The sequence below is a fragment of the Megascapheus bottae genome, chromosome 21, assembly GCF_031878675.1.
Source record: "Megascapheus bottae isolate mThoBot1 chromosome 21, mThoBot2.hap1, whole genome shotgun sequence".
NCBI classification, from domain to species: Eukaryota; Metazoa; Chordata; class Mammalia; order Rodentia; family Geomyidae; genus Megascapheus; species Megascapheus bottae.
This window is the reverse complement of record NC_143529.1, coordinates 33,363,273-33,377,166: the sequence shown is the minus strand read 5'-3', so window position 1 is coordinate 33,377,166 and position 13,894 is coordinate 33,363,273. Positions and strand designations below refer to the sequence as shown.

At 45.7% G+C, this 13,894-nt stretch overlaps 1 protein-coding gene across 2 annotated transcripts in view; it reads right to left on the bottom strand.

Moving 5' to 3' along the window:
- Positions 1 to 13,411, bottom strand: part of Cab39 (calcium binding protein 39) — a 101,789-nt gene extending 88,378 nt beyond the window's left edge. For both annotated transcript variants that reach the window (XM_090355008.1, XM_090355011.1), the window contains exon 1: positions 13,307 to 13,411. In XM_090355008.1, the coding sequence (XP_090211134.1) occupies positions 13,307 to 13,323 (17 nt within the window). In that variant the 5' untranslated portion in view covers positions 13,324 to 13,411. The remainder of the gene's footprint in view (positions 1 to 13,306) is intronic.
- Positions 13,412 to 13,894: the final 483 nt, after the last annotated feature.

The following is a 13,894-nucleotide window of genomic DNA, read 5'->3' as shown; positions in this document are numbered from 1 at the left end:
GCTAGTCAAGGTGTTTGAGTTCAGGACCTGGGTGTTATCTCTGAGCTTTTTCACTCAAGGCTAGTACTTTACTACTTTGATCCACAGCTCCACCTCTGGTTTACTGGTGGTTAATTAGAGATGAGTCATAGACTTTATCCTGTCCAGGCTGTCTTCGAACCACAATCCTCAGATCTCAGCCTCCTGAATAGCTAGGAGTACAGGTGTGAGCCAGCTTCAAAGTACCAATTCTTTTGTGCTTGTGTGTTCTGTTTCTGGGGCTTGAACTCAAGGCCTTGTACTCTTGGTCTTTTTGCTCAGGGATGAAAGTCAATGGACTGAGCCATACCTCCACTTCTGCATTTTTTGCAGGTTAGAGATAAGAGTCTCACACATTTTTCTGGATGGGTTGGGCGTTTGAACCTTAGTTCTCAGATCTTAGCCTCTTGAGATACCTGGCAAGTGCCAACTCTTGAGTCTTCTCCTCTTAGAGTTATCTAAAGCTACAGTGGTCAGCTCAGGGGCAAGTTTCATTGCGCTCATCTTAAGTCTATCTTAATGCTCTTTGTGGACTGGGAACTGACTTTGAACAGTAGACAGAAGAAAAGTTCTCTAGCAAATGCAGTGGCCATATTTAGTAGGAAGGTTTCCAGGTCAGACAGGTATGGAAAAGGTGAGGTAAGGTAGTTTGTGATGAAGGCAGAAGATAACAGATGTTTGGTTTCCTGGGAGGTTTTGCTCATTTATGGGTCCTGAGTATTTCTATTATTTCATGGATGCTAATGGACGGGGTGGTGATGGAGAAGAGAGATTGTAGATGCCTGTGGTTTCCAGGAGGTTTGGATGCTATAAAGATTTGCCACTTGACTGTAGGTATCCAGTGAAGTCAATCCTAATTTTTTTTTTTTTTGTCAGTCCTGGGCTTGAGCTCAGGGCCTGAGCACTGTCCTTGGACTTTCTCAAGGTTAGAGCTCTACCACTTGAGCCTCAGCACCACTTCGGGCTTTTTTTTCTATGTTTGTGGTGCCGAGGAATCAAACCTGGGTCTTCATGCATGCTAGGCAAGCACTCTACCACTAGGTCAAACTCCCGGCCCAATCCTAAATATTTTGAATATAGATTTTGGGGAGAAGATTCCAGCCCACTCATGTGGTAAAGCGGGAATTAACAGTGGATCAGAACACCAGTCAAACATAGCACCACCCTGGCCCAGGAGACTTTGGTGGATTGTCCCCCAGAGACCACATATGGTAGAAAACACATGTGTCCCAAGCATGCCTAGAAGGCCTTCTTCATTGACCCATTGGCCCAGGCCTGAACTCTTTGCTCTTGGGATGTCTAGCTTTAAGACTTGACTGGCAGCCAAGTGCCGCAGCTCACACCTGTAATCCTAGCTACTTTCAGGCTGAGTTCTGAGGATTGCAGTTCAAAGCCAACCAGGGCACTACAAAGCCCATGAGATTCTTATCTCCAATTAGTCACCAGAAAACTGGAAGTGGTGCTGTGGCTCAAGGGGTAGTGTAATAGCCTTGAGCTAAAGAGCACAGGGACAATGTCCAGGCCCAGAGTTTAAGTCCCATGACCGACCCCCCCCACCCCCCGCAAAAAAAAAGAGGCACGAAGTATTTACATGAGATTTTCATGACTATAGAGAAAGTTGGACTTCTAGTTTCCCTTGTAAATGGGCTTCTCTTTGTCTTGCTTCCCCTCCCATTCTACGCAGTTCTATTTTAGCTGAAGTTGCCTCTTTTCTTCCTTTACAAACACACCAGCCTAGTGGGCATGATTAGTAGGTATGAGGCGAAGTTTCTTCTCCATTGTCTTGGGATGAAGACTGGGACTTCCAAAGATGGGCGTGGCCATTTAGCCATGCTTCTGGTATAAACTAAATGAAGGACACCTACCAAGGATAGCGTTGGTTGTCAGAAACTAGAATTAACCTCCAAGTCCCAGGATCTAAGTGTAGAGAAGAATAAGGGCTTCTGCTTAGCTGAGACCAGTAGCAGTGAGATGCCCAGCAGAGGAGCAGGTAATAACAAAGAGCACTTGTCAAGATGCTCTTGACAGCAGGAGGCACCAGAGGTGCTGTCTGTCTGTCTGTACTGGTGTGGTCCAGGGGTCCTGAAGGCTCTCTGTCAGTCAACTGTTGTGACTGTAAGTATACAATTCCCTGGAATTCCATAGGTATCCAGGTCTTTCCAGCCCTGCGGCTTAGGGGAGAGTTTTCATTCCTATTAGGAGAAGCATGTGCTGATTCCCTTAGATGGTTTGTCCATTTGTATGGTTAGCTCAGTTCTATGGATTGGACTTTAAATCCTTCCCCTCAGGCCCGAAAACTAAAGGCTGGAACTAAGTCTGTTGGAATGATCGGGAGATGAGACCTAGTGAAAAGTTACTGGGGGCTTGTACAAATAAGCCTTTCTTTCTCTTAAGCCTGTTGTCTCGGGTCCTTGGTTACAAACCATAGAAAGCAAAAGCATACTTGGTTGGTTTGTCCATTGGGCGGGAGTGCACACAGGGGAATGAAGGTGTGTGAATGTGAGCCTCAGTAGGTGCTGGCATCCAAGAGGTGGCTCATAGCACTCACACCGGAAGCTCTGAAAAGCACCCCAGGCAGAGCCTGCTGGGCTGGTCCGGGAGGCAGGAAGAGGTAGGGCTCCATTAATCTGCAACTTCCACTCCACCTAGGCCATTTCTTTACTGGAAGAAAAAAAATGAATGGAACCTTTTAGGTGGAACGTGCCTCAATGCTGGAACTGCTGGCTGGCATGGAAGGTGAGCAGGGTGGCCTTTGCCAGTGTGAGCACTGACTCCCCCCAGCCCCTGCAAGATAAAGAATGGCCAGGGTCAGGGTCATGCATGGATGGGGGGCATGGAGGTACCAAGCCTTACGCTCACACAGCAGCTATGGCTGGAATCCAGCTACCTCATGATCCCACTACAGTAGAAGAGAGCCTGGGGAAGCTGCCAACCACTGTGGTTTAGCCTGGCTTCCAGAAGGGATTGTTCAGACCCTCCTGGAATGATGCAGTGACGGGCTCTTTCCAGTCCAGGCATGGTCCAGGCAACAGCACACCATGACTCATGCCCGCCTGGTGCAGTGATGGTGCAGCTGGTAGGCTTGACAGCCAGTCTTCAGTTGCCAACAGGGCTCAAGAAAGAGTTGTAAAGTCTCTAGCTATTTGGGGAATGATGTAGATGATATAACTTGTAGAGCAACAACATCTGAGATGACCCAGATCAAATCTATCCCACCTCAACCTACCTTCATCCACATGGTCAATGACTATCAGAGCAACCTCTGCGAACCCTCTGCACGCAAAGATGTCTACTCCATCTCTGCTTCACAGTCCACAACCCTCAGCACGGAGAAAATAAATTTCCAGCCATCCCTCGAATCAAACCAGGAATGAGGGACTAACTAGTCACTATAAGTTATAGGTGAAAATTACTTCACCAGGTATAGTGTCAACAATGATACATACATCTTTTATTCAGTGTGTCTACTTCCTGTTTTTATATCTGAGTTGATATCATTGGCATTTATTGGCAGAGGCCTATTTTATGGTGTTCTTACCACAAACCAGCCCAGAGTACAAGGCTGGGGTGGTAGCAGATGAGAAACCACAAACACACAAAATCCCAGTGAATTTGCCAATGATCATTGCATGCCCCTGGCTAAAATTATTAAGCAAATTAACTCTAACAGAATGGACTGTTTCTAATTAATATTACATTAAAACAAACATAGTGCTGAGGATGTAGCTTGGTAGTAGAAAATTTGCCTAGCATGGCCAAGGCCCTGGGTTCTATCCTTAGCACTACAAAACAACGAAACAATAGAACAAATCCAAAATTAAAACAATGACCCCCTCACCGCAAATCAATTGCTAACTCAGTTTTGCAAGTTAAGTCCTGTCATGGATTGCTTTAACAAAAAAATCATCCCTAAAAGCATCTTGATTGAATTAAAGGACTGATTACATCATAGAAAATATTTATAAACATCTGGTTATGCACTAAGCAATCTTCTGATAAAGTCTCAGTGCTGCAATTTTACATTTATCTGTATTCTCTGAATAGAAATCATTCAACTTTGTACTTTTCTTGAACAGAATTAGCCACATACCATCATAGGCTGACTTTTATACAAAAGTGAGCATTTTCTCATTTGCTTTATTATGTTATAAAAGGCAGCATAACAATGGACAGTTTTAACCCCAAAATCATTCATTAACAATTTACTTCCCTCAAAATAATGACTATTCTGAGTCATGGTTATAAATTTCTGCATAAGCTTATTTATCTGGATGTTTTTAATGTTCTTTCTGAGTCTCATTATTAGGCCCTGCAAAAGTGTAAGCATTCCTATTCTGCGGAAGCATTCTAGACCAATACAGAGCAGATCTCAATTTTACTCTAGGTATTACCCCACTCCATTAAGTAGTAGTTTTATTTTTTTTAAAAGCATTTTGAGAATTCAAACTTACAGCTATTAAGCTGAATACTCATATGGAGATACTCACAATCCAACAGAATTGTTAGAAACGCCCTTCGATTCTTCTTCTTCTTCTTCTTTTTTTTTTTTTTGTTTCTTGTGATGCTTGAACTCTGGGCCTGGGCGCTGTCCCTGAGCTCTTCAGCTCAAGACTACTGCCTTATCCCTTGAGCCACAGCACCACTTCCAGTTTTCTAGAGGTTAATTGGAGATAAGAGTCTCACGATCTTTAGTTTCTGGGCTGACTTTGAACCACAATCCTCAGATCTCAGTCTCCAAGAGCCACCGCATCCCACTAACCCTGTCCAATTCTAATTGAACAAATCATTTGAATAATAATTAGGAGGGATTCTAAGCACCAATGTAAGTTTGGTATTCTTCCTAGATATTTCCTATCAATAGCATTTTTTCCTTTTAAAATTCAAAAGTAGTTTGGTACCAAAAAATAGCCTTTATCTTTCCAATTAAAAAGAAAAGGTTTGTATTTATGGCTTCTAACTTTGCAATAATCTGAGTTCATAGTTTACCGATATTCTTCAGTTGTTTGAGAAGGGTATTCCTTCTCAGGATGTTCTTGGCTCTTGGCAAAGGTGTCTGTGAACTGGGTCACTTTATTTGGGTTCATTTGCCCTTTCCCCAGGCTTGGAGCCAGTCTCTCTGACATTTCTATCACACTGCAAAGTTCTAAAGGGGCCGTGGATTAATATTTCACTTTCAATTTTCCCCTCTGCTTATCTCTCTCTGGAGTTTTTGTATCTCTATTTCACTTTGTATGTTTCTTTAGCTGCCTCTTCATCTCTGCCTCTGGCTCTATTACTCTGAGATTCACCTTCTATCCTATATTTCAGTCTAACACACCAAATCAGTGTGTGTGTGTGTGTGTGTGTGTGTGTGTGTGTGTGTGTGTGTGTGTATATACCAGGGCTTGAACTCAGAGCCTGGAGATTATTCCTTAGGTTTTATTGCTGAAGGCTTGTCCTTTGCCACTTGAGCCACATCTCCATTTTTAATATTTTGCTAGTTAATTGGAGATAAATGTTTCATAGACTGTTCTGCTTACGCTGATTTTGAACCACAATTCTCAGATCTCAACCTCCTGAGTAGCTAGGATTACAGGTGTCACCAGTCACCAGTGCCTGGCATTTAGCTCAAAGCTTTTTTTTTTTTTTGCCAGTCCTGGTGCTTGAACTCAGGGCCTCTCTGCGCTCAAGGCAAGAGCTCTACCATTTGAGCCACAGCACCACTTCTGGCTTTTTCTGTATATTTGTTACCAAGGAATCGAACCCAAGGCGTCACGCATGCTAGGCAAACACTCTACCGCTAGGCCAAACTCCCGCCCCTAGTCCAAGTCTTACAGGAGCACATCTCCTAGATCTGGAGGGCAGTTCTATCACGTGTGGAGGAAGAAACCAAACAAGCCATAATGCGTTTGAAGATTTTTCTTTATATCTTGAAGAACGAGGGTTAGTTGGTTTTTTGTGAGGTTTTTTTTTTTTGAGAATTTACTATGCACAGGCCTGATACTCATTTCACATATTATTTCCAGTGTTTTATTTTTTTTATCATCTTTAAGCAATTGCTATCATTTTAATTCTGATCTCAAAACAACAGGGAAAATGCTAAATTCTCTGGAATCTTAGACATCTTTGGTTGTAAGATCACCATTACTTTCTATCCTGGTAAGGAAATGCCTTTCTGGAATACTCTAACCTGACAGCAGTCACAGATTGCATTCTGACTTTAGCGATGGTCAAGTGAGGAAAAACAGCGCATCTTGGAATTGATGAGGAAGACTTATAAATGAGGAAGCAGAAGCCAAGAGAGGCCAGGTAATGAGGCCAGAACCTCAGACCTGAGGCAGGCCACATGGACACTCCTTGTCCAGGCTTTGTTTCTGATGCTTCCCTCACCCTTGCTCTCCTGCTCTCAGGCCACCCAGGCCACTGCCAGACTCAAACAAGAACTCTTTGAGACTTCCCCACTTCTCAGGGTCTAATTATAGTGATGGTAATTTCTGCTGTCGCATCATTTTTGGCAGTGGTCAGTCAGAGGGGAAGCAGTGACAATTAGGGGTGTCTGCAAAAATCTCCTCCTCCCCCACAGCCCTCTCTGCTCCTCAACTTCTTGTCCCCAAGGCATCCCAGGGAGAGCCACACAAGGCATTAGTAAAAGCTGATTTGGAGAACTGATGTCAGCTGCTTCTCCATAAGCCCCTGACTCCTTCCTATTAGAATGTGCTGCCTCTCTGATTCTTAATGTCACCCCTTAGCCTTCCAGGTTTTGTTCCCTTTAGAAATGATGCTCGGTGTCTCTGCAAAGCAGCTAGTTCCTCTTTACTCATTTGTGTCAGAACTTGAACTCAAAGCCTTGTGCTGTGAGTTTTCTTGTTCTACTATTTGAACCATACCTTCTGTATGCGTGTGTGTGTGTGTGTGTGTGTGTCTTTCTGTCTCTCTGACTCTTCTTCCTTGGTCATACTATGGTTTGAAGGGCAAACATGCCCTTGCTAGCCATGTTTGTTACCACTTGAGTCAAACCCATTCATCCCAAACAACCCAATTTCTGACCGGAACTCTCACTCTTTATTCTTGGGGTGACTGTAGAAGGGGGTCATTTATCTGGAATCGGAGTCCCTCCCTTCCCCTCCACCTCCAAACACCATCCTTTGATGATGTATTCCTCCTAAGTTTACTGAGAGTCCTCTTCATTGGGTATTTTCAACCTTCTCCACCCAATCACTCCCAACACCATGACCTTTTGTTTCCATCCCTTCCATATCACAGAAAGTATTTCAAAGCCTCCAGTACTGTACTCACCCTCCTCAAGTCCACAATGCACTGCAGTCTTTCTTCGTTGTGTCTGATGCAGCCTCTGTCCCCTCATTCCTCCTGCTTCCCTGGCAGCCTCTCACTTGCACTTTTCTCACTCACCTCCAGACCCCAAGATGGAGACCCAAAAGTTTGGCTCCCTGGGTCTCTGTACTCAACCTAGTGCTCTGCTGTCTCCCACCTTCTGCTTGCCCTTTCCTACATGAGCATTTCTGTCACCTCTGTGTTGCTAACTCTGTAATATAGATCTTTGGTCCTGGCCACTGAGCCTGGGGTTGGAAAAGTTCTTCTGTGCCTCATGCGGCAGAGAATCCAATCCAAGGTCTTCAGGGTGACGAGTGCGGCACCTCAGGGCTTGGCTTCTGCTGGTTTTGCTCTAAGTCCGGGCACTCCTAACCATGACATCGGATCTCAAAGGGGTCAGTTATGCTTTGCCTGGAGATTTTCCTTAACAACGGGGACCATGTCTAAGTATCTAGAAGCCTCAGCATGGTGCCTGCAGCGGAGCGGTCAGGAACAGCTCCCTGTGGACTCCTTGTTAGGATGACATGATGCTTTCCCTTGTGTCTAGACAGTTACAGGAGGGGTTTCTGTTGCTTGCAGCCAGACTGAGCCTCATGACCACACTTAACTCCTTAATAAAGGTATTTGAGTCAAACTGAGCTAGATCAGACAAATGTCTGACTCCCTGAGTCTTCATCGATCTGTGTTGATGTTTTGTCCACCTACCTTCTCCTTCTTTTTTCACTTCAGTGGGATGAATGGGTATCTGTCAGGACAAATGGAATCTGTAGGTCTCAGGTGAGGAGCTGAGCCTTTCCTGGATGGAATCCAGGAGGTGATGCTTGCTAAGCAAGTACTTTGCCATTGAGCTACATCCCATCCCTGGACCTTCTCTGTATAAGCCACCTCTTGGTTGGAAATCTTATTAAAAGCTAATTGGTTGGGTGACTGGTGGAGGGTCACAAAGAGAACTTTGGGCCCTTCTGCAGGGGAATTATCCCTGTGCTTTGAAAACCTAAATTCCTGGGCTGACACTGGGGGGTACACAGTCCCTTCCTCTGGTTGAGGACCTACGTAGGGCCAGGAAAGAGGGCATGGTATAGGGTGGTATCGTCTACCTTTAGTTGGATAGCTAAGACACTGTAACCAGTCACACTGGCCCAAAGAACCTAGGTAGCATTTAGGGACTTAGTGTAGAAGAGGAGAGAGGGTTAAGTTCTTGGTTGGCAGAGGGACACTTAGGGATGGGACCTGGTGACAAACACCTTAGAGATAGAACACCATTCCAGATGCTGAGTGAGACTGGAAGAGGTAGAGGCTCCTTGTTTTGGCTGCCTTTGCCCCCATTCCTCCACTAGGAAGTAGTGGTGGGGAGTGGGGCTTGTGCCACTGGCTGCAGAAGAGCTGCCCCCCCCCCCAGCCTCTTGGACTGTGAATAAATACTCAGCTTACAGTCATCTGCTCAGTGTCATGGTTTCCCCGAGGTCAGCACCAGGGACCGGGTTATCCCTCAGGTGGATCCTGCATTCTAAACTCAAGTACTTGCCCTCTGGTCCTGAGTCCTGGCCATCTTTCCTCAGTGGGGAGTTTCCTTTGGAATTCTCTCTTGTCACCAGTCCTCATCTGGGACAATCTCAGTTCTTCGGGGATGTTCATGTGGTGCTCGGGGCCTGTGTGCTGTCCCTTTAGCTTTTTCCACTCAAGGCTATCACCCTACCACTTGAAACACAACTCCACTTCTGGCTTTTGAGCGGTTAGCTAGAGATAAGAGTCTCAGGGAGGAATAAAGGTCCTAAGGCCAGGGCCTGGCCCACTCTGATTTTAGAGGCTCCTTGACTCCTCTGCCAAAGTTTTATTACTTCCCCAAGGCCAATTTTGCAGAGCAAGGGTAGAGGGAGATCACACTGCACTCTTCAGGGGTTGGACCTCCACTGACACCCATCTCAGTTCCTCAGGAGCTGGTGGCCCTTGTGGGGTTTTGCTGGAACTCACATTTGGTTGTGTTGAGTGGTTTACTTCTGCCTTAAATGCTACCACCATGGCCCCTCACTGGAACTATAGCATCCAATGGAGGCAGAGGCAACAGTAAGCTGCTCTCTGCCATGCCAACGTACCTTGGTAAAACTTTGACCCTGGCTAGTGAAGACAGACGTGCACAGCCTTTCCCCAGAGGCCTGACAGGAAGGAGAGGCAGCCTGCCAGACTGAGGAGGAGAAGGGATTCCCCCTTCCCTCTCCCTACCTGCTGTCTGGGTTCTCTCTGCCACCCACTGATTGGGGCTTACACGTTTTTACTTCTGCTTTCCTCTCTGCCTCTGGGCGGTCTGCCTAGGCTGAAGGAATCATTTCTTCTCTAATTTCATGTAGGATGGGAAAAGTATATTTGCTTGGAAAACTAACTATGTAAAGTAATATAGAGCTCAGACACACAGACATACAATCCCACTGGCTGAGACTTAGGGGAATTCTGGACTACTTTTTTCTTCTATAGAAACTGAATGTTGGGGCCGGGAGTTTGGCCTAGTGGTTAAAGTGCTTGCCTAGCATGCATGAAGACCCGGGTTCAATTCCTCGGTACCACATACATAGAAAAAAGTCGGAAGTGGTGCTGAGGCTCAAGTGGTAGAGCTCTAGCCTTGAGAAAGACCAAGGACAGTGCTCAGGCCCTGAGCTCAAGCCCAGGACTGGCAAAAAAAAAAAAAAAAGAAACTGAATGACACCTAGATTGTGTGTGTGTGTGTGTGTGTGTGTGTGTGTGTGTACTCGCACACCATTACTGCAGGCTTGAACTCAGAGCCTATGCACTATCCTTGAGCTTTTTCCACTCAAGGCTAGCACAGCTCCACTTCTGGCTTTTTGGTGGTTAACTAGAGATTAGAGTCTCGTGGACTTTCCCGCCTGGGTGGCCTGTGATCTTCAAATCTCAGCCTCCCGAGCAGCTAGGATTACAGCTGTGAGCCACCAGCACCTGGTTTACATCTCCCACCTTAATTCAATTTCTGTAACATTTTCTCAACTTTGCCCCAGGTACACAGAGTTGAGACTAAATTCTCACTAATGTACTTTTTTCAAATTCATTGCATGCTTTACTATTCATTCTTGATGTTCAAAGTTCTGGCAAAAAAAAAAAAACTAACATCCTCCACATATTTTCTTTGGCTATTCGAGAACAATCCTTTTCTTCTCCTCCTTCAAGTTCCAACATCTTTGTGCCATTTCCGGATGCCCCCAGCCTGTACCCCTCCAGCTGTCCTACATATTATGGAGGAATGTGGGGGAGCTTTCTCTGGTCACCTGCTGTGGAAAATATTCCCCCTGAAACACAATGCTTTGGAAACAACCTGAGCAGCCAAGAGCATGCCCTTTCCTTCCAGTTGCTCAGGGGTCAGCAGCAGAAAGGTCATCAGGATGCCAAGGGGTAGGCTGTGGAACCCCTGTTCCCTCTCTAGATTCTGCCATCTGCTTGTTTGTACAGCGGTGTGGGTGGTGCAGCAATAAATGACATTGCTTCGTACCTGCCTGGGTTCTCAGTATTTATGGGGCATCCATTGTATGAAACTCAAGGAGAAGACTAGAAAAGAGAACAGAGCCCTCTGCCATGTGGGGCACTTTGTAGGATGACCCAGAGTTTCCAGCACAGGGGTCTGCATTGTTTTCTCCCTCTCTCGCCTACCCTACATTTCATGAGAATCTGTACAGACCCCTTGGCCCTACAGCACCTCTCTAGCACCTTGAGAGGACACCGCTGAGACTTCGAGTCTAGATGGTCCATTCAAGTCACTGCAGAATACTCCTGCTACTTCCTAGTTGTGCCACGTCTGACCATCTCTCCGAGTCTCCCCTTTGTCTATAAATTAGGGACCGTGGGCCAAGTGCAGTGACTCATGTGTACAACCCCTATCCAGTAGGAGGATCACACCCTAAAACCAGATCTAGACAAAAATATGAGGAAAAGCAAACAAACCAATAAAAAACCACCTAAAGATGGGCCAGGAGTTTGGCCTAGTGGTTGAGTGCTTGCCTTGCATGCATGAAGACCCGGGTTCGATTCCTCGGTACCACATACATAGAAAAAAGCCGGAAGTGGTGCTGAGGCTCAAGTGGTAGAGCTCTAGCCTTGAGAAAGTCCAAGGACAGTGCTCAGGCCCTGAGCTCAAGCCCAGGACTGGCGGAAAAAAAAAAAAAAACAAAAAACACCTAAAGCCAAAAGGGCCAGAGATGTGGCTCAAGTGCAGAATCATCACCCAACAAGTACAAGGCTTTAAGTTCAAACCCCAGGGACACACATATGCAAACACACACACACACAGATACAATAGCATGCACGCGCACGCGCGCACACACACACACACACACACACACACTTCATCATAAGTTTTGGTGCAGATGAAGTAAGATTGTTTACAAGGTCCACGATAATTCTGATTTATAGTGGACCAGATCCAGCCAGCAATTTCTGCCTGTGAACGTGTGGTGCTGTAGAATGAGAAGAGAAAGATGACAATCCCATGGGGAAAAGTGGAAGACAAAGAGGGAGCTAACTATGATGCTGGCTGTCGACGGCTGAGTATGGTTTGAGTGTGTCTCCCAAAATTCATGTGCAGCAGTCATGTTGAGTGGAATCTTTTAAGAAGTGAAGCCTACAGGGAGCTGGTTAGGTCACTGGGAGATGCTACCCTTGGTAGGGATTATTGGAGCTTGGTTAGTTTCTGAGCAAGCAAGGAACCTCTTGCATCATACATTGCCCACGAGCCCCCAGAGCTGGGAGTTACATTTCTGTTTCACAAAGGATCCAACCTCTGACATTCTGTGACAGCAACAGAAAACGAACTAAGTCTCTGACCACAGATAAATTAGGGATTCTTATAAGAAGACCACTGAGGGACTGAAAGCTAAAGGGGTCTTCATGGAGCAGCAAGCTAAAGCTGGGGTCTGATGGGAACATTTCGTGGGTAAGTGAAGTCCTTCTGAGCACGACTGAGTTATCGCTAATTCAGACTAAGCTGGCTCAAATGGTGAGCTTTGAAAACTTCCTACTATCCCAGAGGCAGAGCTTGCATTTGAAGCTCTTAAGAACCTACTATGTGATAATTCTACCTTTACAGACCAGCTCCAGTTACACAAAGCATCCTTGTGGGAAGCATAAACATGTGACTGGAGACCTGTGTTAAATATGCACCCAGAGGCTCCCTGGGGAGGTGCTGGGCAGAGCTGAAAGCAGAACTTGTTGTCCTGTGATGAGAAGCCAACTTAGAATTCTCAGAACACATCTATGCTCTGTAATGCCTCACCCTCCCTTACTTTTCTAGTTATGCAAAGCCTCTTTATTTGGAGAAGAAAATACTTGTTTCTTTTTTTAAAAGAAAAATTAAATATCCATTAAACTTGGGTTTGTGGTTGTATAGGAAAATGGACAACTCTTAGGATAGGCATTTGAAACATTTGGGGCTGACATGTCAGACCTTTTTTTCTTTTTCTTTCTTTATTTTTTTTTAGCTAGTCTGGGGCTTGAACTCAGGGTCTGAGCACTGTCCCCGAGCCTCTATGTGTTTAAGACTAGTTAGTGCTCTACCACTTGAGCTACAGCACTACTTCCAGCTTTTTCTGAGTAGTATATTGGAGATAAGAGTCTCATGGACTTTCCTGCCTGTGGTTGGCTTCGAACTGCCATCCTCAGATCTCAGCCTCCTGAATAGCTGGGCAGGAGTCACCTGTACCCAGCACATGTCAGGATTTCTACAGCTCGATTGACAGTTTCAACACTGTCAAAATACCAACAGTGTTGACTGCAGATGAGAGGTGCCACAGTACTGGACTTTTCCATTTATTTTCCCCTCATGTTTGGCAATGGTTAGATGAAAAGGTGAGGGTGACAGACTGTCCTGTAGGGCAAAGAATGGATTATGAGAAGCAGGTCTCTCTTTCCACTGGTCTTTTTAACCTCTGGCTAAGGTTACTTCCCTTTGTTGCCTGGATCTAGAAAGTTAGATTCCACTTACCTTGTCGGCATACTCATGGTTCTTCAAACCCCACAATTCCAGTTGTCTACCAAAAGCTCCCCGTTTCTGTTTCCTTCCTTGGGGTCCTCCTCTGCCTCTTGTGATGTCATCATCCTTAGCCTACTGGACTTTCTAAGGTCTCACCACATCCTATCTTGGCTGCTATGGCAACAGAACTACGGGCCTGAAGGAGGAGGAAGGGTGGAAGATGGAGGAGCTCTTTGAGTTGAGATAATCAGATGAAGGTACTTTTTGGCAAAGTGAGAAGTCATGGGACTTGAACTCAGGGCCTGGGGATTTGTTTTGTTTTGTTTTTGTTCAAGACTAGCACTGTAGCCATAGCCCCATTTTTGGCTTTTCTCGGTGGTTCACTGGAGATAAGAGTCTTATGGATTTTCCTGCCTGGGCTGGCTTCAACCCATAATCTTCAGATCTCAACTTCCTGCATAGCTAGGATGGGAGGCAGGGGTGCCTGGCTCAGCTGAGCTTCTTTTGGGGACATGATGCCTAAACTTTGAGAATCCTTGTGCAAGTACTAGTCAGTCCCAAGTCTTGGGCAGAGGACTAAGAGACCGAGCCAGAGGACCA